Source organism: Serinus canaria, chromosome 1A (assembly GCF_022539315.1).
Source record: "Serinus canaria isolate serCan28SL12 chromosome 1A, serCan2020, whole genome shotgun sequence".
NCBI classification, from domain to species: Eukaryota; Metazoa; Chordata; class Aves; order Passeriformes; family Fringillidae; genus Serinus; species Serinus canaria.
The window spans coordinates 4,164,851-4,186,732 of record NC_066314.1 but is presented as its reverse complement, the minus strand read 5'-3'; the positions used below and the strand labels follow the sequence as shown (position 1 = coordinate 4,186,732).

Genomic DNA, 21,882 nt, shown 5'->3' with positions numbered 1-21,882 from the left:
TTTTGTTTTGAAAAAAGATAGCATCACTAGTTCCTTCCTATACTAACTCAGTTAGCAATCTACCTTGATAACACTGGAATGGAAAAAAAAAAGTGAAAAACCCTTCCAACATATCATTCAAATCATATCTAAAAAAGGGGTCATAAATATTTTAGAACCCAAGCAAACCAATAAGAGCAAGGCCCATTAGGGATAAGATCTTTTACAACAAATTAAATAAAACAATTTATTGAAGCCTGGACTTGAGATAAACTAGATTTACTAGCTGACCTTTTATTCATTTAAAGAACAAAATTAGCTCTAATTGCATTAGAATGGAATCCAGTAAATTTCTTCTAATGTGGCATCCATGCAAGTATTGCTGTAATTGTTTACAACTAAGATGGAAATGCTTTGATAATAATCTACTTTCTTCTTGTTTTACTGTGCAGTTAAAACACTTGCAAAAAAACTCTTAAGTGGGACAGTTTTTCCAATATTGGTTTGTCCATCCTTCAGCAATAATGCATTTTCATGTCTATTAACCCAATGTTGCTAATAGCCACTTCTTCTGAGCTGATGCATGTTGTAAGAACATTTGCACTCCAGACAAGCCTGAATGCAGGTATTACTTTGAATCTGGGGGAAATATGTACTTTTATTCACAAACACAAGAGAAAAGACTTTCCTGCTGCTCCCATCACTGCTTTGTACACTGGTCCAAGCAGAGGAGTCCAGAAGTAAAATTACAAAATCATAGAATCATTTGGGCTGGAAGGGACCTTAAAGATCATCCAGCTCTAACCCCCTGCCATGGGCAGGGACACCTTCCACTACCCCAGGTTGCTCCAAGCCCCATCCAACCTGGTCTTGGACACTTCCAGGGATCCAGGGGTAGCCACAGCTCCTCTGGGCACCCCGTGCCAGGGCCTCACCACCCTCACAGGGAAAAATTTCTTCCTCAAATCCCATCTAACCCTGCCCTCTGTCAGTTTGAAGCCATTCTCCCCTATCCTGGCACTCCATGTCTTTGTTAAAGTCCTTCTGGAGCTTTTTTGGAGCCTCTTAGGCACTGGAAGGGGCTCTAAGGTCTCTCCACAGCCTTCACCTCTCCAGGCTGAAGAGCCTCACTGCTCACTGCACTGCAAAGGCATTTTGCTGTGTTACTCAGCTACCTTGTGCTGGGGCTGTGCTGAGTTTATGGTGTGATGTGAATCTCCATTCCATGCACCATCAATCTGACACTTTAGCTTCAGACTCCTGAAAGCCCTGTGCCCCATGAAGATCTGTAAGTGCTTCTGTTAAAGAAGTTCTATATGACATTCCCCCAAGCAAATTAACTTCCAACTGAACAGGTAGTTGAGTACTTCCAAAAGCCTCCAAACAGCTCTTCCCTCTAACAGAGAAATTGAAATAACCAATTTCTCCATCTAGTTTCTACTCATATCAAATTCTAGGAATCCCTAAAGATTTTCCTTGCACCTTTCCATGGAGATTCATGGTATCCTTAAACAATCCCATGCCAGTTAACTCCAGAGACAGGTAAGTGAAACACAACATTTTTATATTATAATTGCCAGATATTTAGAACCTCATTACCAACACAGATGAAACATAAGTTTAACTTTCCCTTACTCTAACACATTAAAAAGCATTTCTTTCTGCCTGTTCTGAGATCCTCAGATGGGGGCTAAGGTACCACTAAAGATGTAAAAAGGAATCTGGAAATAAAGTGAGTTTCCCAAAAGCCCATGAAATGAGATGTCAGTATCTCAGATCTAAGGGCTGGCAGGGATGACAATGATGCACCCACATGATTTGTAGCACACAGATGGAGCCTGAAGTGCCCTCTAAAAATGTGTGTGGGTATGAGAAACACTGCAGAGAGATAAGGTTGGAAGATAACTGGTGCTAAAATATGGCTTCAGAACTTTAATTCAGAAGTTCTGCCTTGAAAATATGAGTTAATTTCCCCCATATAAACACTCAACAGTCCTTGGAAAAGCAGAGTTTAAAAGTATCCATGTCTCCTCCAGGAGGGAAATGGATTTGTGGGCTTTCAAGGGACAGCATGTCCAGCCATGCACATTCAAATCATGCTCAGCAGGACAGACAAGTATTCTGAGAGAGCTGGAACTTTGTACAGCAACCTGAGGCACAGAAATTTTAGATCACACTCAAATACTGTGAAAGGAAGAAAGCAAAAATGGTTAATAACTGGGGTGTGGGTGTCCCTTGGAAACCAAGGAATGACTGAAGTCCCTTAGCAGCTTCAAACCAATAAAAGCCATGGTTACCTACTGAGAAGAAGTAGGACAGCAGAGAAAAAGAAAATTATCATTAAAATGCCATTTAACTTCTAGAGCAGAAAAATGAGTGATTAGAGGGTTTGGTTCACAATGGCTTTATAAGAGAAACAACTGCATTAGCAGTATTTAATGTGAGGAATGGAAATGAAAGATCTGTGTGTGTTCATGTTTACCATTGGACATGAAAGTGTGCTTTGTGCCATGAAATCAACACGAAAAACCTGATCAAAAGAAACCCTTCACATGCAACACAGGAGCAGCCTAAGAAGCCTGGTGAGGCATGGTTTCCCCAGCCTCTCCAGCCTCCTGTTTATGCTGGATGATCTCAGGATAGGGATCACCCTATTTATGCTCATCCAGTACAAAGTAACTATTATTTGTACAACAGCACCCAATAATTAGGGAGCTAATGAAGCAGCACTTGAAGTGCGTTAGGCACACTCATGAATAATCATCAACAGTTATAATAAAACAGATGTGTATAAAGGAATCCAACTGTTATGTTTTAAAGCATAAAACAACTGTTAGCTGGGGAGGGTTGTGAAACTTAGCTGTAGGTTACACTCTGGATAAGCATCCATTAGAGAAACCTCACTAAATGTCACTGGAGGCATCATGCCAGCCCAGATGGAGTGCTGCAATCCATGCCCTAGAAAGACATGGAATGGGACACACAGTAGGATGGATGGAAGGTGATGGGTCTCACTCTGCTGTATAAATTTAATTTGCCACTAATTTTTAAGCTTTTCCCATTGAAAAGCAGAGCTCCCAGAGGATAGACTGTGGTGAGCACACATTTCACAGATGGATTTATTTGTACTTACATCTTGTCTTGGCCTGCGCCCACTCTTAAAGTCAGCCGAGGAATAACCGGTGATGGAGCTGGAACAACTGGTTCCACCTTTATCTGTACAGGGGAACACAATCATCAATCAAAGACTGCAAGCAGACTCCCAAAATATATTAATTACATGAAAGCACTGATGGAGTTAACCAGTGTATATCAACTTAATGAAACAAAACTGTGACAGACTAATCACTGCTCTCTCACACTTTGTCCCATGGCATGGATGGGTCTCTGCAGGAAGTCCCAGCTGTAGAAATTCACAAATGCAAACTCAAAGCTAAAAAAATCAACTTGAAATTTTGCTGCATTTGTACCTCCTGATACAACTTGTTAGCAATTCTTCCCGATTAAGTACTTTTCTAGAGACATCAAACTTTCCAGTTTGTTTCTAAACAATGACATGAAATGCTTTGATCTTAGTACTCAAACTTGTCAGGCACCCATTGGTGTTTGCACGTTTTTATGAGATTTAAATTCAATTATTTCTCAGGTTCATGACATAAATGTACCATGACTCTCTTGAATCAAAAGGAGAGACAAAGGAAGCAAATAAACTCCAAGCTGAATTCACCAACACTGAATACTTTATGAAAGTTCTTATCCACACCAGGCATAACAGCCACTGCATTTTACTGCAATTAGGCTGAGGTTTTTAATGACTATTTTTCAAGAGGCCTGGGATTCCAATCTTGGTATCTGGTGGAGTTTAGACCATTTGAATATGTCCTTGAACTTATGGAACCAGTATATGCCAAAATTACCAACTCCCATTGAGCGGCTGGTTTGCAAAACCTGTCCAGTATGACCACAGATGCTACAGCTGACACTGTAATGATTCCCCAGGCATTCATTACTCAACTTATGTCCATATATGACAAGTGTATATACATTACATATAGAGAGATATACATATAAAAACAGAGATGGAGACTGATCTCATTTTGAGCATGTGTGTCACCATATTTAATAAAACAACCATTTGGCTGAATCTGCTCCAGGAACTTAGACAAAATTAATATGCATACAACTAAATGGAAACCTGAACAAATTTCCAGTTTCATAAAGCCTTCAGGGAAAAAGGGAGGGCAAACAATCAAAGTAAAGCACAGAATGCAGTATAGGAGAGAGCAGGCCAGAGTGGGAGGGCTCAAGTGGGACTTATTTTGAAAAAGGTAAGAACAAAATCTCATGCCACACATTTTGGCAAAAGAACTGGAGCTGCTCTCCAGGAGATGTCTAGGCCAGAGAGAGAAAGAGAGCAGCCTGAGTGGTGTTCCTGCTCTGACACAGAGAACTGTGCTTTGCAGTACAGCTCTCCATGGATATGGATTAGCTGATTTCACAGGCCTCTCTGCACTCTTTGTTTATGTAGAACCATTTTTTGTTACATCATTCCCCTGGAGTGTTGCAAGAGCTTTTTTCCTCTGAAGCTTCAAATGCCTGCAACAATTTCACTGCCGTCTTCCATAGGTGACAGGTGAGTCTTTTCTCTGTTTTCCCAGCATCTTAACCTGCAACATCACCCACTGCTTAGAGACTGAAACTGAACCCTGGCTACTGCAGGCTCAGGACTATGGCTTTGCACAGCCTATCTTGCCCCTTTTCCTGCAGGTTTCTCCTCCTTCTTTAGTGCCTGTTTGGAATACAAAACATCTCAGGACAGGCACTGCTGCTGCAGCTTCCAGCACACAGCACACAGAGATGCCCACATCATTTATAGAGGTCCTTGGTCCATTCTAAACAATGGTGGTGTGTGCTCATGGGGCAGAAGAAAAGCACATAAACCACTTCTTTATGCTCAGATACCAACATCACAGTCTGCTAGGAGAGGAGAACAGGGCTCCACCAGAATGCTAAATATTTTCCTTTGATACAAGAGGACAGGAAGCATCTTTCTACAACATGGGTTTGTGTGTAGGGTTTACATCATTAGACCAGGGAGAAAACTAAGGAGCATTCACAGTTACATCCTGCAGAGCTTGGTCCTCCCTCTACACTGATGACAGGATTTTGACAGAGGAGCAAGGGCAGCTTACTTTGGAGCAGCTCTGGCAAGCCCTGCCCTGATGCAAGGATGGCTCCATTTCTCTTGAAGCAGCTCCTCAACTACTTTAGTTTCCAGCTCAGCTTATTAAGGTTAGCTGAAACTGGGTCAGCAGCTGCTCCCTGAGCTGCTCAGTCACTCCTACAGCATGCCTGGTAATCTCTGGAGTACAAATGGGGTGTAACTGCTCCAAGTGTTTGCTTTTCATCTGCTGGAGCTCACAAGGCAGTGCCCCAGATCTCCTTTTCTGGCTCTATGGGCAGCACCCAACACCACTGCAGGGCATGGAGCTGCAGGCAAGCCCTGAGACAAAGCTTCTCCTCCTTGGTGCCATCACCAAACACTCCCAGCATGAAGCCTACAGCTTCTGTTTTCTGCCATTTATGCAGTGTTCTGTTTGCTGCTCTGTACCTTTCAGCAGCCTGGGGAAAAATTCCACGAAAAACTTGATAAAAAGCTTCAATCACCCAAGAGGATGGGATGTGCACAAAGGTAATAACTACAACAAGGCTCAGAAATGGGAACATTACAGCTGAGTCAGTTTTTGTTTAACTACAGCAATATTAGACATGGGACTCTGATATTTCCTCCTGGCCATCAGGAGCTGAAACTGCAGCGAGCCCACAAACTCATCTCCCAGGTTGTGCTTACACCTCTGAGGTGGATGCACTGTGGCAGATTAAATGTCCAAGCTGTAACTTGATCATTTGCCCTTGCAGCACAACTGCTGCCTAAATAAGTCATTGTGTGATCTTAAAGCTAAATTAAGGAAACATGTACTTTTAGGGGTTAAAAGGAAAGAGCAGCATTCTGGAGTAATACTGGGAATTGGGGCCAGCAGAAGAGCATTTACAGTGGATTACTAAGCTTCCCAAATCACCAAAGAGGTAAAGTCCAGCAATATAAGACTCCTTTGTAGCTAACTAAAAATACATTGTCAGTGGATTTGTCCAGTTTTATGTATAAGCAATACTTCTTTCACCTGAACTAATACTAGTAGTCATATAAGCCCCTTATTGCCATGTGCTGCATTTTTTTTGCTAATCTTCAAGGATTTAGCTTCTTTGCCACATACCTCAGGGCACCAACTGATAAAGCTCTAACTCTCCATTTTTCCAGGACACCAGCAGTGCGGCCTTGCAAAAAATGAAAATCGCTCAAGAGATTTAAAGGGGAAATTTATTTTTAAAATCCTGACTTGCAGCAAAGAGGTGGATTTAAAAAAAGCTTATCTCTCAAGAATCAGTTCAAATTTTAATTCTATCTGGGGACTCTTTCATGCATTCTAGCTTTAAAGTTTATCTTTTGACAGGGACTTTTTGCCAAGGTAATGGGCAGCTCTGTCAATTTAATTTGTCCAAGTTTTTATTAGTGTTGAACTCCTTTTCCTAATATATATATATGGTGAGTCTATACTGAAGCTTTACCAGTTTGTATTTGTTTATGTGTCTGTTTATCACTCTAAAAGAAAACTTGACACAGACAACTGCAGAAGAAATGCAAAACTGAAAATGTGGAAAACAAGAAACTCGTTGCCTCTATTTTACATACACCCATATTTAACTTAAAAAAGAAATCTCAGCAGAAATTCTCAATTAAATACTGCCAAAGCTGCCCAGGCACAAGGGGCAGACAGATAAAATGGGGAATGTGTGAAAGTATTGCTGCAGTCTAAAACCAGACATGAAATTATCATGGACAACTGGGCCACCACCCTGTGGATCACAAATTCATCCACAGCAGACAAACCTTAGTTCTCCACATCACCCAGATTCTGCATGGAAAACTCATTTGTAAACTTAAAAAACAGATAAAGTTTTGAAATCAGCACTTTGTTTCAAGTCCAGCAGGTACATAAGAGTGGCAACAAAAGGAGAGTGAGGAATGTCCCAAACCTGAGCTTGTACAAACCAAGTATTACACTCAAAGCAGGATGTAAAGAGCATCTTGGTAAAACTGGAACTCACACAGTGCTTCCTAAGGCTAAGGATAGAGATTTAGGAGCTCTTGTATCCAAGGTTATCACAAGGAAGACAATCTTCTTTCTTTTCTTCTTTCTTTTCAATATTAAGAATTTAATGCGTATCATAAGGTGAAGTGACAAAAAAATTAGAGCAAATCCTGAATTAGGGGAGCTGCTTCTAATGGGATTTGAAATCTGATAACATGCAAATATGCTGGTTTCATTTCTTAAATATTAAATATATTCTCAAGATTAGGTGATATTGGAAAGAAGAAATTATCTTTGGCTGATGTAAATCAGTAAGAGTTCCAGGAATGGAAGGAGCTCAAACCCCTTGAAAATTAGCTCTCCCCTTCTGTCTCTCAAGCATAAGACTCCAAAGAAAGGTGACATTTGAACACTTAGAGCATAATTTGAAAATAATTTTCTTACTTCAAACAAATTGGAGGAACAAGGGGGCAGATTTGCAAAGAGAAGACTCAGCAACTCTTTTGAGCATGTGAGATAACATTTATCTGAGGGCAGTCTGCTTCTCATTTCTGTCCACCTGGGAATTTTCCAGGCTTCTACATACTTTGAAACAGCAGATTTTTAGAAACAAAATTTAAAGTTTATATGAAAGGTATAGGGCTGCAGCCCTTTTAGAGGAAACCTACAGAACAACAAACTTTCTACAGCACTACACTGCATCTCTCATCTGTGTGTTGTTGTTGCATCTGAGCCTCAGCTTTTCCAAGTGAAAAGAAGGTTGAGAAAAGCCAGGACAATCTCACATTTCAGATTCACAGAACTAGAATTCCAGTTTTCTTTTCCAAAGTTTTGGGACAATCTCTGAAGCGCTTGGTGGACACCTTCCTTGGAGCTGTTATTATTAAGAAACACCAAACCTGTAACCACACTTCTCCTCAAAGCTCTTAGACAATGCTCAGCATTGGAAAAAACACAGGAATCCATGTGGATTCCTCAAGCAAGTGTAACATCTCAACTCATCCAACCAGCTTACCTTTTCATGTTTGTGTTTCTCCTTTTCTTTCTCTTTCTTTTCTCTTTCTTTCCTCTCCTTTTCCTTCTCCTTCTTTTCCTTTTCTTTGTCCTTCTCCCTTTCTTTCTTTTTCTTCTTCTCTTTTTTGTCCTTCTTCTTCTCTTTAGGTTTCTCTTTGTCCTCAAATAGCTTTTCAGGTAGCATGGGAGACAAGGAAGGTAACATGCTGGGAAGCCTCATGGCAGATGGTGTGCTGAACAAGGGCATAGACATTTCTTTGGGAGGTAACACAAGAGGTGCTGATGGCACCTTTATCTTATCTTCCTTACTCTTATCTTTGAGTTTCTCTTTGTCTTTTTTATCCTTGTCCTTTTTGCCTTTCTCTTTCTCTTTCTTTTTATCTTTATGTTTTTCTCTCTCTTTTTTGGTATTGCCATCTTTCAACTTTACTTTTGTGTCAGCATCCTCAAAGTCCTTTAGTTTGAATTTATACGGATCAGGATCCTCCTCTTTGAGTAGTTCCTTCCACTGAAACTTTGCTTCCTTGTTTCCTTCCTTGTCTTTATCTTTCTCCTTGTTCTTTTCCTTCTCCTTATTTTTCTCCTTGTTCTTCTCTTTATCTTTTTCTTTTTGTTTTTCTTTCTTTTTCATTTTAGTTTTCAGCTCTTTTTTCAATTTCTTTTTCACTTCTGTCGATGAAGCCAACTTGGTTTTCTCCTCATAGACTTTGAGAAGAGGCTCTGGAGTTGGAGGTGAAGCAGAAGGAGAGGAGAAATAAGTGAAGTTGGTAGGTGGATTAGAAGGTGTCCCCATGTTTGCCTTCCGAATGACCTCATCAATTGAGTCATCCATTGTCCATGAAATGTCTGAACTCGAAGTCCCACCTGAGGCAGGTATTGGAGTTGCTCCTGCCTTATTTGCATTATTTGCAGGAACAGAAGGTTTAGGAGTTGTAGACTCTGAAATAGAAAGTCTTTTAGGACTGGTAAAAATTTCCCCTTCTGATTCAGAGCCAGAGGAAAACTCGAAGGGATCCGGCTCTCGCTCAGCACACGCACGAGCGATCACAGCATCGATTGAATCATCAATGGTCTTGTCCATGACCGGGACTTTCTTCACCTGGTTGTCCAGATTTGGCTTTGGGGCAGGCTCAGGTGGTGTCGGTCCCTGTTTCACTTGGATGTTTTCCTTTCCTATCTTCTCACTCAATGCAGCCAGAGGGGGTCTACTCGGTGGTTCAGCCTTCACAGGTGGTTGTGGAACGTAAGCAGGAACCTTTGGACTTTTGGGACTTTTTGGGCTCTTGGCGCGACCCGGTGACTTTTTTTCTTTGGATCCAGGTTTTGGTGAACGAATGGGACTCCCAGCTACCACTGGTGAGGGTGTTGTTTTCGGTGATTTTGTCTTTTGTCCTGGAGAACTTGTTTTGGACTTTGTTTTGGGTACGAACGGCTTTGCCTCTAAAGGTTTGGGGGTCGGCACTTGGGATTTAGCAATGGGAGCCAACATTGGTGGTTCTGGAGAAGGGGGAGCTAAGTCTGTACTATCCTGAACATGAACTGGAGAAAGCATTGGTGGTACTTTTTGTGTATTTATTGAGCTAAGAGGCTCACGTGGTTCCACAGTTCCATCCAAGGGGTCCCCTTTGGAAACAGACAGTTTTGGCCTTTTCACAGGTGGGAATTCCTCAGCATCAGGACTTTCTAATGGTCTCTTGCTCAAGTAGTTCTCATCATTAATTGCCTCATCCTCTTCCATATCTCCTTCTTCCTCCAGTGGGACCTGCATGGCCTCTGCAGATGTACCTCCATCGGTAGGAACCTGCTCCTCTTCCTCTTCTGCAACAAAGAACATTTAGAAAAGCATTAGGATAATTAAAATGTGTTTTACAGAAACAAACAAGCACCACAACAAATATTCATGTGCAGTTCAGCCCAGAAGAGACAACTGGCCACCTAAGGGCTTCTTACTGGTCTGCTTGGAGGAACATGTGGCACTTCCTGTGTCACATCAGCCACCACTGGAACTGGCAGATGTCCTCACTGCAGTGTAACACTGAACCCATGAGCAAAGAAGAGGGTAGAGCTCACCAATGGCAGAGCTTGCAGAGCAGGTCCAAAGTGTCAGTTCTACCCAAAACCACCCTAATAATTTCTTCATTCATTTTTAAATGAAGGGAAAGAGGCTGAAGCATTTTTGCTGTAACACAGTGTCAAAGCAGTGTCAAAGTAAAATTAACCAGAACTGTCTTTCTTGCCTATATTTCATACAAGTTTGACTGCAGATTAACTACTAGGAAAACATCTTCCTAAACCTAGTTTATTCTTCCTGAAGCAGCACAGTTTGAAGGTTAAAGCAGAGGAGTAAGGCCCATTCACCTGCCAGGTTCTGTCTTTGATACTATCTTAAGAGCTGCTGCAGGTGGACATTATCTGTTATGACTTTATGGGAACACCCCAGCACTCTGTGTGTGCGTTGGTTCAGATCAGGAACATGCCTTTGAAATGCATTTTCCCATCATCTCCCTCACTGTTGTTCTGTTTGCATTGTGGGACAGTCCTGGAGTGCATATGCCAGCTTCCTGCAGCAGTGAAACCAAAATGAAGGAGGAATTCACCTAGCACACTTCAGAGCAAGTGGGCATTTGGGCTGTGAGACCAAAAACCAGCTTCTGAAAACAAGATAAACCTGAAATCTACACAGTGCAGACATCAGACATCAACTATTCCAAACCAGTGTGGATATCACCTGTGTGATTGCTCTGTTTTTTTGTTTAATAACAATTATTTTTTTCCCTACATACAACACCATCTTCCGAGCCACACGTGACATTATGGTGCAGAGAAAGGAGAAAATCCACTTGAGATCTCCCAACAAATCCACAGTAGATTTAAAAAGAGAACCTCTGATCTCCACAACCACAGCCAAGCACTTTATCCTCTTTGATACACTTCCTCATTTTCAAAATGGAATTATCCGAGCAGGAAAAAGGATTCTTAGTGCTGAATAAGAATGTCTACACAGGCATTAACCTGACACATTTGTATTTGGAGTAATTACATCATTACACCTCTGCTGGTTAACATTCCTGCACAGACAACCTCATTCCACTTTACCCCAAGTTTCTGTTTACCCACCTGCAAAAACTCAAGACATTTTGTCTATCAGGGTTTCTGAGGAAAGATATCCAGTGCCCCAAGATTCTCACATGAAATATGTAGTAAAAAACATTTATTAAGACAGTGGCCAAAACCCAACTTTCTAATGAGCAGGTGGCTTTAATTAAAAAAGCACCAAGAAACTTGAAACATTCCACTAAATACTATTTAAAATTCAGCAAGACAGCATCTTTCTGAAATATCTCTTTTCAAGGAGTTTATTTTCAGGTTTTCTACGCTGGTGTTTCTCTACTGTAATGTGTCAATGCTCTGATTTAGGAGAGTTGAGTCAAGAGCCCTGGGCTGCAGCACAAATCTTGCCAGCATCACAAATTAAGTAAAATGAGCTAGCAAGTCTGGCTTTTGCCAGGGCCCAGAGGATTTACAGCAGCCAGCCCAGAGAGGAGACTTTGCCTGAGGATAAAGTCTTAGCCTTCCATGAAAAACAGAAATGTTAGGGAGTTAGGTTTTGCCTGGCTGGGCACTGACATTGAATTTTTTAAACTGCAAAGTTAGAGTATAACTGAGAAATCACTCTGGACTGAGCCTGCACCTGCTATGGGGGAAAAAAATCTCCTTCCCCATCATGGAAGTAATTTCAATCTCTGTTTAAGCTGCTGCAGAAATCAGCTGCCTTCACCCGCTCAGAAGGTTTTGGGGATGAAGAATCAGCATTCATCAGATGTCACACAGCACTGCTTGCTACTGAGCAATTCCCTCCAAACCCCAATTCCACCTACTTCAGAACTGAGAGTTTGGTTTTGTTTAAAAGTAGGAGATAAAATTTAAAACAAATCTCATACTTTAAAATTGGGATTTAGAGAAATCTACTTCAGCCACAAATGAAAAGTGTAGCCAAATTAAAATATTAGGAAAGATAGGGTTTGATGATACAGACTTTAGAATAGAATAGAAATACTAGAGTAGAGATAGGAATATTAACCATTTTTATACAGGAAACACAGGGATAAAAAAGTCAATAAAGTGGAAAATAAACTACTGCAACAGTAAAAAATTTACATTTACCAGAAAAATCAGAACATGTATTTGCTAAAGATTTCTGTCCGGTGTCCATTTAAACAGCCCCTTGCTTACACTGTATCTCACAGAAGGGCACTGCAATATTTCATATTTTTATAACTCCTTCCCATCCCAAGGTGCTTCTCATGTTTTACCTACTCAGGATTGCAGAATACCAGCAGCTGCTGGATCAAAGGCAAAAAAACAATTTCAGAGGAGCTTTGGAGAACAGGGACCGGAGTTCTGTACAATAAAAAAAGAGCAATGCTTATTTTTTTTTTAATAAGGCCAAGTAAAGTTTGCAGCAGGCCCACAAAGTTTCTGTGATCTTGTGTGGAGGTGCCAGGGAAGGGCAGAAAGGTTAAAGTGCAGTTTGTAAAGGTGAGACAAGAAATCGGGGTGTCTTGGCTCCAGCTTTCATGCACATTCCTGCAAGCCACAAAGACAACTTAGTAAGGAAGCAGAAGCATTACCATCCCTTTTATATGGACTTGGATTCCCCAAAACATCTGGAAAAAATTGCCTGGGTCAGTCCTGAACAATCCAGGGACTAAGGAAGTTCATGAGCACTTAACTACTGACACACATTCACCACTTTTCAGACATGCTCAGATGACAATCTGGAATCCTATCGTGGTCAAATGAAATCCAAATTTCTCTTGGAACAAGGCCACAGTCTGATCCTTAGCAAGGACTGGTTTTCTGCCAGGCAGCAGCTTTCAAACCTGAGCCACCACAGCTGTGGCAGAAAACAATGAAGCACTTTTTTTTTTTATTTTATTTTATTTCTTTGGTGTGGGGGGAGTCTAGTTAATTAGAGAAAGTGAAATTTCTATCTTGAGTTCAAGACCTATGGCTCTTTTTCCTCCCAAAGGATTCACACCAGAGCAGGAACTAAACATGGAAAAACATCAGCTTTTAAGTGTTTGCTGCCTGACTTGGTGATGAGCATTTACAACCACGTGGCCACTTCCTCACCTTGTCCATCTCATTTGCCACCCTGCACTTCTGGATGCACCATCCTTTGTGCACAGGATTGCTCTTTAACTCTCTTTACTGCCATTTCTCCCCATCTCCAGCCACCTTATTAATGATCCAGCCCGAGTTAGCATCTATAGGTCAAATGGATATCACCTCAACCATCTGCCCTCATAACTCTCCCCTGTAATGAAAGGAGACTGGAGCTGTTTGGGAGGTTTCTCAAGATAACAGATACATTTTTTTTTGGTCGTTAGAGAAGTCAGTGCTGGATCAATATTAATGCTCACATTACAAAAGCTATAGAGAGCAATTGTTTATAATGTCAGCAGGCCCCCTGTGCAGAGCCTGGGTTACAGGAGGGATGAGTTCTGCCATTGCAGCACTGAATTTGTCCATCACTGAAATAAAACAAGCTGAGAGCTGTCAGCATGCTGCCTATGAGAAATCTGGTTAGAAAGGCAGCATTTCTTACTCGAGAATATTCGGCTGTGCCAGGGAAGTGGTGGAATCACCATTCCTGGAATTGTTCAAAAAACATGTGGATGTGTCACTTGGGGACATGCATTTAGTGGTGGCTTGGAAGTGTTGGGTAAATGGACCTGATGATCTCAGAGGGCTTTTCCAACCTAAATGATTCAATGGGTAACAACATCACCTGAGTCTATGTCAGAAGGCAAATTCACTTTTATGAAAGGATGATTCTGAAGCTGGGGAGGAAGGAATGCACTTCTTTCTTGACACAGGTCTACAGGCTGATTTGGGGCAGGTCACTCCATGTCCTGCAACCTTTCCACCTGACAAATGATCATGATTCCATCTCACAGAGGTGCTGGAAAAGCTGAACTTGATAAATATGCAGCATCTGGACAGAAAGCATCAGAATCCCAAATGCAAACTGTGGGGATCTGTCACCACTTCAAATGCTGAAAAATGTCTTAAGCTGAACAGTTCAGGCAAGAAACTGAAATTTCTGTACCTTTTTTAAGGAAAAATCACTAAAGAAGCTCAAACTCTATTTCTTGGTACATCACATCCCTGTAGCACAGCAGGGACCCCTAACCAAAGGTTTATTGAATATATACCCTAATTTAGCCACAGCTTGGTTTCAGGACAGCAATACCCAACACTTCAGTAATGAATTTCCAGGTTTATGAAAACTGAGGGACTATTTGTCCCTGAAACTGACATGTGGGAACAAAGGAACAGAAATTCTGCCTTTCTGAAGAAAAAGAAATGCAATCACATGTACCACATTAACAAGCTCACCTGGCTGCCCTGTCAGAGGATACAGCACAACAGGTCAGATAAAAGTGAAGGCAGGAAAAACAGATGCAAAACTCATCTGATTGAGTAGAAATGCACTTATGTATGGGCATTCTTCAAGCAAGAAAACTATCATATTATAAAATTAAAATTGTCATCATGTTGGTCATCACCCGACTTTTTACTTGGTAGCTTCAGTGAAAAAACAAAAGCATTGACAGCTAAATGGGTGTTCTAGAGGACATGTCACAGATTGGGACAGACAAAATCTCTGCTCAGCTCCTGCCAAAAACTTACCCAGTCTGCTGGCTGGCATTTAATTTAAGTAAAGTTCCAGTCTCTCTTCTGAAAACTGGATTAACATTTCACTCTGTCACAGGGTGGTGACAGGATAAAACCAACTGGATAATACATGCAGATTTAAGAATAAATAAATATTTCTTACGTACAAGATGAAGCAGTCAGACATGCTGGCCTAAAACTGGACACCACTTGCTGAAGAAAGAGTAACTTAATTTTAGTAACAGCAGCTCTTACCTCCAATGCTACATCTCATGTATGGATTGCACAAAGCTCAGGGAGGTAACAGTTCCTGTGGAAGCCAACTCTTGTTATTATAATAATGTAAGATTTAGGCATTGGGCATTTGATATTAACAGCAGTATGGCAGATAAACAGGATCAGCTATCAGAGCAAACCCATTAAGGATACAATTCTCAAAAAGCAGATGTTTTCATCCAACTCATACATGCCTATTTTCAACTATTAAATTTCTTCCATAATCCTTTTCTTTTTAAACAGAACTTGAACATTTTCTTTTCTAACAGAATGCAAAATGACCAAATACGATCTGTCAGTAGATTACAGAATTCTTTTACACATAGTTCTGTTCAGATCAGTCTCTCTGCTCCTCTGCACTGCATGGTACCAAGTACCTGAGAATGGGAGTTGGAAGCATCAGTGTTTTTTAAGGAAAATTAGGATTTGGGAAAGGAAGTGATCTGGCAGTGCCTGCACTGAAATCTTCAATCCATCTTCATTTCCAAGCATATCCTCCCTAGGACCACATTGATATCAAGGCTGATGGTTTTATACACAGCCAGCTCAGCCTCTCAAATATAAGGAAGGAAGGGATTGTTCCCACCCAACATATGAAACATTTTAGTGAGAAAAAAAAATAGAAAAAATCTTCCTGCAGACTTCCAGAATAATTTTCCTATTGCCTAGTTAAAGCATGAGATGAAGCCAAAGATAAGTTTTTGGAAATTTTAAGTCATTAAGTCAAGAGCTTACATCCCTATCATATCCTAATAAGCAGAAGCTTTTGATTTCTATTAAAATTGAAATCTTTTTCTTGTGCCATGATATGTTTTATCTCTTTAACTTGTAATAACAATGGCCTTTTCCCAAAACAAACAGAAAGTGTGCTTGTAGTCCATAAAGGAAATTAATGGGAGAGGGACAAAATTCAATCCTGATATCCTACAGGCCAATATCCTGATACCTTAATGCAAAATGAACACACTGAGATACCTGTGACACATGTGGGGCTTAGAATACTGGATTTTATACAGATACTTGTGCATATGTTACACATATCTATATTTATGGTTGTATAATTTCTCTGCTGTATGAACACAACTGATCACTGATGTGACCTGTTTACCAAACTGACAAAAAACCAATAGATTTCTCCTTTACTTTATAAAGATCAACCAACCTATTACCAAACCCTGACATCTTCCAGTTCCTGACATCTTCTCATACTTCCTATGGGAAGAGAGCTGAGAAGAGAGCACCACCAAGGATTTAATCTTCCATGTGTCTCAGATTTTTCCACTGACATCGTCAGCAAGTTCATCATTGCAGTGCCTTCTCAGTATCAAATGCAAAAACCACCAATACATTACAAAAAAAAAAAAAAAAAAAAAAAAAAGCTTTAGGGTATGGCAAGTGATTTTACATAAATAACTAAAACACTGGAAGACCTGAAAGTGCTTGAAGTTAAACATCTCAACTTGTTAATCACACTGGAAAATGCTGTCCCAAATGGTTGGGTGGTGCCTTCAATCCTTGCTATTAGTCACCACTGTTGAGGTGTTCAGCAGGACTGAGACTTGGTGCGTACATTTATCAATCACTCCAGAAACCCTTATTAACCTGCCCAAGAAGCTACAAGAGGCCAACAAAACAGCCCTCCATCCCTAAGGACATAATACATCCAACCATCTGGAAATATGTATGATAGCAATAAACAGGTTCTGGACTCCAAAGTTTCCAGACTGATTCAGTTTCCTCTCCATCCTCCCCATCTTGGAGTGAAATCATTGGAGATGAACTAATGACCACCAGTCTGAGAAGAGAGTATTGACAGTTTGCCAAAAACAAACCATAACTCCCAAACCTGTAGCTCTACATTTAAATGGAAACTGTTTCATCCTTTCTTTTGTCCTGGTTCAAGCATTTGTGCAGGAGAATGTGGAACTAATCAAGGCTAAAATAAGGAAGATTATCTGCTGTTTTGGGCTAGGAGTGACCTAATGGGATAACTCAAATGGAAATGTATGAGCGTGGAAGAAAAAAACCCCAAAGATAAAGTATTTTTATGTCCAGCTGGAAAAGTAAAAAACCCACCTCAGGATCACACAGGCATAAGGAAGTGGAAAAAAAAAGGGGGGGGGTTGTGAGGAGCATCACTCTGGGCATCAGATCTTGGATATAATGTGAGATTTTGGCTTCCAATGCTGCTTTAGGATACCAGATGCAATGAGAGTAACTCTTCTAAGTAGTTACTAGTGGCTGCCCTCATTCAAATATTTTTAAAAATATGGAATTTTTTGAAGCCAAATTGCACAGGATTCTTAAAATGACACAGCTAGTTCCCTGCTGAAGACAGAAAAACAGAGTTGGCAGATGGTTATCTGCTACACCCGCAATCTCTGTCTGACCTGACAAAATATTAGTCCAGAATTTGTGCTGCTACAGCAAGCAAAAACATGTTTCTGTTTAAATACAACAAGGGAGACTTTATTTTTGCTTTGACTTTTAAGCAGCGTCTCAACATTTTTTGTAGCTCATGCACAAATACACGAACACACAGCAGTGCTGGGCTAATGGGTCTGGAGAGCAGAAACAACCCCAGAAGCATCTTTAGGAAGTGTTGGAATGAGAAATGTGTGAGATCCAGCCAGCTCCCTGTCAGCAGGGCAGCCTTGCCTCAGTCACTTTGGTGTTGCTCTGAATTACTTGGGATTGAGTCTCTCCCCTGAACTCTGCAGAGTGTAATGTGAAAACCACTGCAGTTAGATCAAAACATAGAGCCAGGCACAGAAAACCTCTACAATCAAATTTTGGTGTTGTCCCCATGATTTTTATTTCACTTTTTACTCCCTCTGGGATGTCTGATCCTTAACAGAACCGAGAACTTGTCCCAAAGTACGCGTGCAGGCGCAGAGGTTTTCTCTTTAAAGGAACATTTTGACTTCTAAAAAATAAAATTATTAGCAAAGACAAGGTAATTAGGCAATGACAATCCATAGAGTACAACCAATCAATAACAGAGTACATTAGCAAGACTGACAGAGGTGTGAAGCTGATGCATTATAAATGGCTCTATACTGACCTGTAAAAATGCAGCGTTTCCCTAACATTCGGCACAATAAAAAAACTAAAATGCTATATAAGCAAGCCAACCTGAAATGACACCTAGTATTATAAATGGCCTAATCTATATGTTAATACTGTTGTATCACATAACTGCAGCAAGACTAAGATAACAATATGACTTTGGGGTTTCTATGGCTACATCCTGGGCTAACGTGCCTGAAAGGGCTTGCTGCTGACACCACACAAGCTTTCTGAGTGCTTCTCTTTGGTTATTTATGATATGATTTATGATAACGACAACATCTCCTATTTTCTCCCCTCGTCAGATACAATAAATTGCCATCGTTAATCACCGTTCTTGCCTCAGCTATGATTACAATGGTATAATAGGGCCCAGCTATGGTAATACTGTGTATTAAGGTGTTTTTTCCCCCCCTTTAAAGAAATATGCACAAGTAGATCTTTGTAGCCGATGTCAGTACCTGTAGTATTTTAATAATCTTCCCAGGAGTATTCCTGGATGAGAATTTCTGTTACAACTGAGATCCAGCACCACTCCTCTTGCAAAGATCAAATTTACCATCTAAAGACTCAAAATCCACATTGTATTATTTGTATCTAATAATTCTCAGATATAATAAGAGGGGTTTATATGTATTTTCTCTTGAGAAAAGGAAAGCAGACCATCAGTCTTTTCATTTCGCACCTCTGTATCTAATCTTCCTGGCTGAGCTTTCCAAACCAGCTTTTCAAGTATCACAAATCTTGCTAAAAACAAAAACATTGAACCTATATAAACATCTGAAGGATTTTTACAGTGCTTTTCCCTTTCTATACTACAGTCTTGTATAAGAAAATACACTGTTCTACCTTCAATAAAATCCTAGGCTGAAAATCCCCAGGCTTTTACAAATATTTTAGGAAGCAACTATTTGTACCTCCTGGCAAAGGAACAGACTAGGTATTTATTGCACTGGGGTAACTGTACTTCTTACATATTAATAATTTTTACCTGGCATTGCAGAATTTTAGTCCTTCATGGATTTGGAACCTACATATATATTTGGGTACTTGCATTCAGCAGTGAGAAAATACTGTGATTATTTAATGTCTTATTTTGCAACTGAGCTAACGAACTCCAGAAACAGGAAGGCTTAACTGTCCCATAGACATCACATATTTCTTCTACTATATTACTTCAGGTCCCACTCTTTCTCCCTAGAAGTTCAAAATTTAACTCCAAAAAGTCTGGGGTTTTTCGTGTAATGCAACAGTGAGAGCAGAAATGTGGTTTAAGGCCCAGGTGTTAGAATTGAAGAGTCACATTTCTCATCCTCAGGAGCTCCAGTGACAGCAAGTAAGAGGCAGACACAGTGGCACGATGGGCTACTTTAGATTGTACTAACAAGCATATTTGTGCTTATATTGCTGCTAAAAATAGCTAAGGTGTCCTTCAGCCCAGAGTGACCCAACTTGTTACTGGTTTTGTGGCCAAGGTAGAGGAGATGGGAGGGGAGGTTGTGGATCAGCCCAGGGAAGATGTTTGGCATGGAAAAAATGGCAACATGATGGCAGTGGTCTCCTATTAAATCATGAGCTCATCTCTAAGTTCACAGGATAAACACAGACACTGCCAGGTGGGGCACAAAATCCACATGGAGAGAGAATTCCTCTGGCAGACAAGGTGTGTGACCAGCTACAATCACCTGTGTCTGCCTTTGACTCCTTTACTCCCTCAAAGGTAGACCTGGGCTATTTTGAGTCTTAATCTTTTATATTCTTATTCACATGAGGGAGCTTCTGCAAAAATGCATTCCCAGAAGGAAGTCTTGGCTCAACTCAGCTTAAAGAGCATCATGACTCTGGCTATGCAGGGCAAATGCAATTTCAAATGCAGTTTTGCTGTTGTGAAAAAAAAAGGCTCTGAGTCTTTAAATCACCTTCAAGTAACTTTTTAGTTCAACAACTCATTTGGCCATTAATTGCCTTGCCTCTCCTCCTCCTCTTGTGCATCACTTGCAATTGCAAGGGCATGTTTGAATCCCAGTGATAAGCTGCTCAGGGCAAGAACTGTATCTGTGTTTTCCAAAGTACTTTGGTTACTTCTGGCACTATAAGAAAAACAAACAGAGCATGTATTTAAGACACTCTTCTATCCATCTTTTTGTCTTCATTAGGTAAAAAAGGGAAATTCAGTATTTTCTCAACAATTCAAAAATATTTTCTAAAAAAGAGAAAGACTGGGGTAGGGAGAAGTTTATTTTCAAACAGATGAATGGAGAGGTATAGAAAAAGCTAACTAGGGCCTGTGCTCTAGAATAAATTGAAAAAGCTCCGTCTATCCTGTCAGGTGAAATCCTGATCCTTGGTATTGATCCGTAGTGGCACAAATTAAGAGAAGTCACAGAAATTTAATTAAAAATAAATTAAAAAGCTCTGCAATTGACTGGAAAACTCTCACTAATGTAAACAGAATTACTTAAGAGTAAAAAAAAGGTACATGTTCACTCTCTCTCTTAATAAATGTATACACACCATGCCCCAAAGTGTTTACCAAATCTTCCAGCTGTTGGGAAGGGGTTGGGAATATTTCAGATGTTGGGATCCCATTTCTTTACTGATACCAGCAGCAATCATGAATGCTTTTGACATGCAGAGCAATGAGTTTATATCCACAGTTGCTATCTCAGAAACAGAAGTGCAGTTACAGCTTCCAACTGTGTCTAAACAGCATCCAAAGCCTTCAGGAAGATGTGCTGACCACGCTCATCCCAGGACTTCAGTGCTCTGAACTGGCACTTGTGTGTCCTGGTACATCTGTGAACCCCCCACTCCTTTGCTGGGATGAATTCTGAGCTACAATACGAATCCTATAACAAATACAATCTTCTTGATCTAGCAGAGAAGGAAATCACTGATGATAAGGTTTTAATAAAGCTTGACAAGCCTCAAAATTAAATTTGCTTGGAAGGGTTCACCCCCGAAACAGATACTTTCAAGCGGTCTTCACGAAAGAAGCCACGGAGACTTAAAGAGAGGAAAATGTTTACTTTAAGAGTTTTTTTTTCTTACAGCTACAAATCCAATTAGTGACTCTCTTTGTCTTCCAGCCTCTCTGCTTTATTCTGTATGGGAGCACATGTGTGTCCAGGCTCCCCCTGTTACCCTGCCCTGCAAAAGGTGCCCATAGGCAGGGAGAACTAATCAGGGCAGTGGGATCACCTAGCCAGCAGCACTTCCCCAGCGACACTCCACAGCCATGTGAAACCGGATCAGGCAGCACGAAGGGTTCAAACTGCTGCTGTCAGCACTGCTGGGAAAAAACTGCTCTGAGAGCATGGGGTGACTGTGCTGAGCAATAATTCTGTGGGCAGCTTCCTACTCCAGCAAGGAGCCCGATTCAGGAGGCTGTAGGAAAATTTAAACCACATCCAATTTAAAACCTCTGCTTTTTTTCCGGTGACCTTATAATTTTTCAGGGGCAGCTGCTAAAATCTATTGCTTCTTCCCGTAGGACCTCATGGATCACAGCAACATCTTCAAATAAATCTCACTTTCGAGGGAGCTCAGGGGCTGAAAACACAGCACAGGAATCAGTTAGATGCTCTCACTGGACAAGAGCTTTTTGGGGAGACAACTGGAAAGACCTTGAGGGCTTTTATAAGGCCACAGCCACAAAACAATCCTACACTTCTGAGGTTGCTGCAAGGCTTTGTAGGACAATTAAGCT

General features: G+C 40.8%; 1 protein-coding gene across 1 annotated transcript in view; it reads right to left on the bottom strand.

Annotated features, from left to right (window-relative positions):
• TAF3 (TATA-box binding protein associated factor 3) overlaps window positions 1-21,882 on the bottom strand; it is a 113,480-nt gene that overhangs the window by 17,055 nt on the left and 74,543 nt on the right. Inside the window, exons 3-4 of the mRNA XM_009086906.4 lie at window positions 8,146-9,962; window positions 3,113-3,195 (exon numbers count right to left, since the gene is read on the bottom strand). Coding sequence (XP_009085154.2) covers window positions 3,113-3,195; window positions 8,146-9,962 — 1,900 coding nt within the window. The remainder of the gene's footprint in view (window positions 1-3,112; window positions 3,196-8,145; window positions 9,963-21,882) is intronic.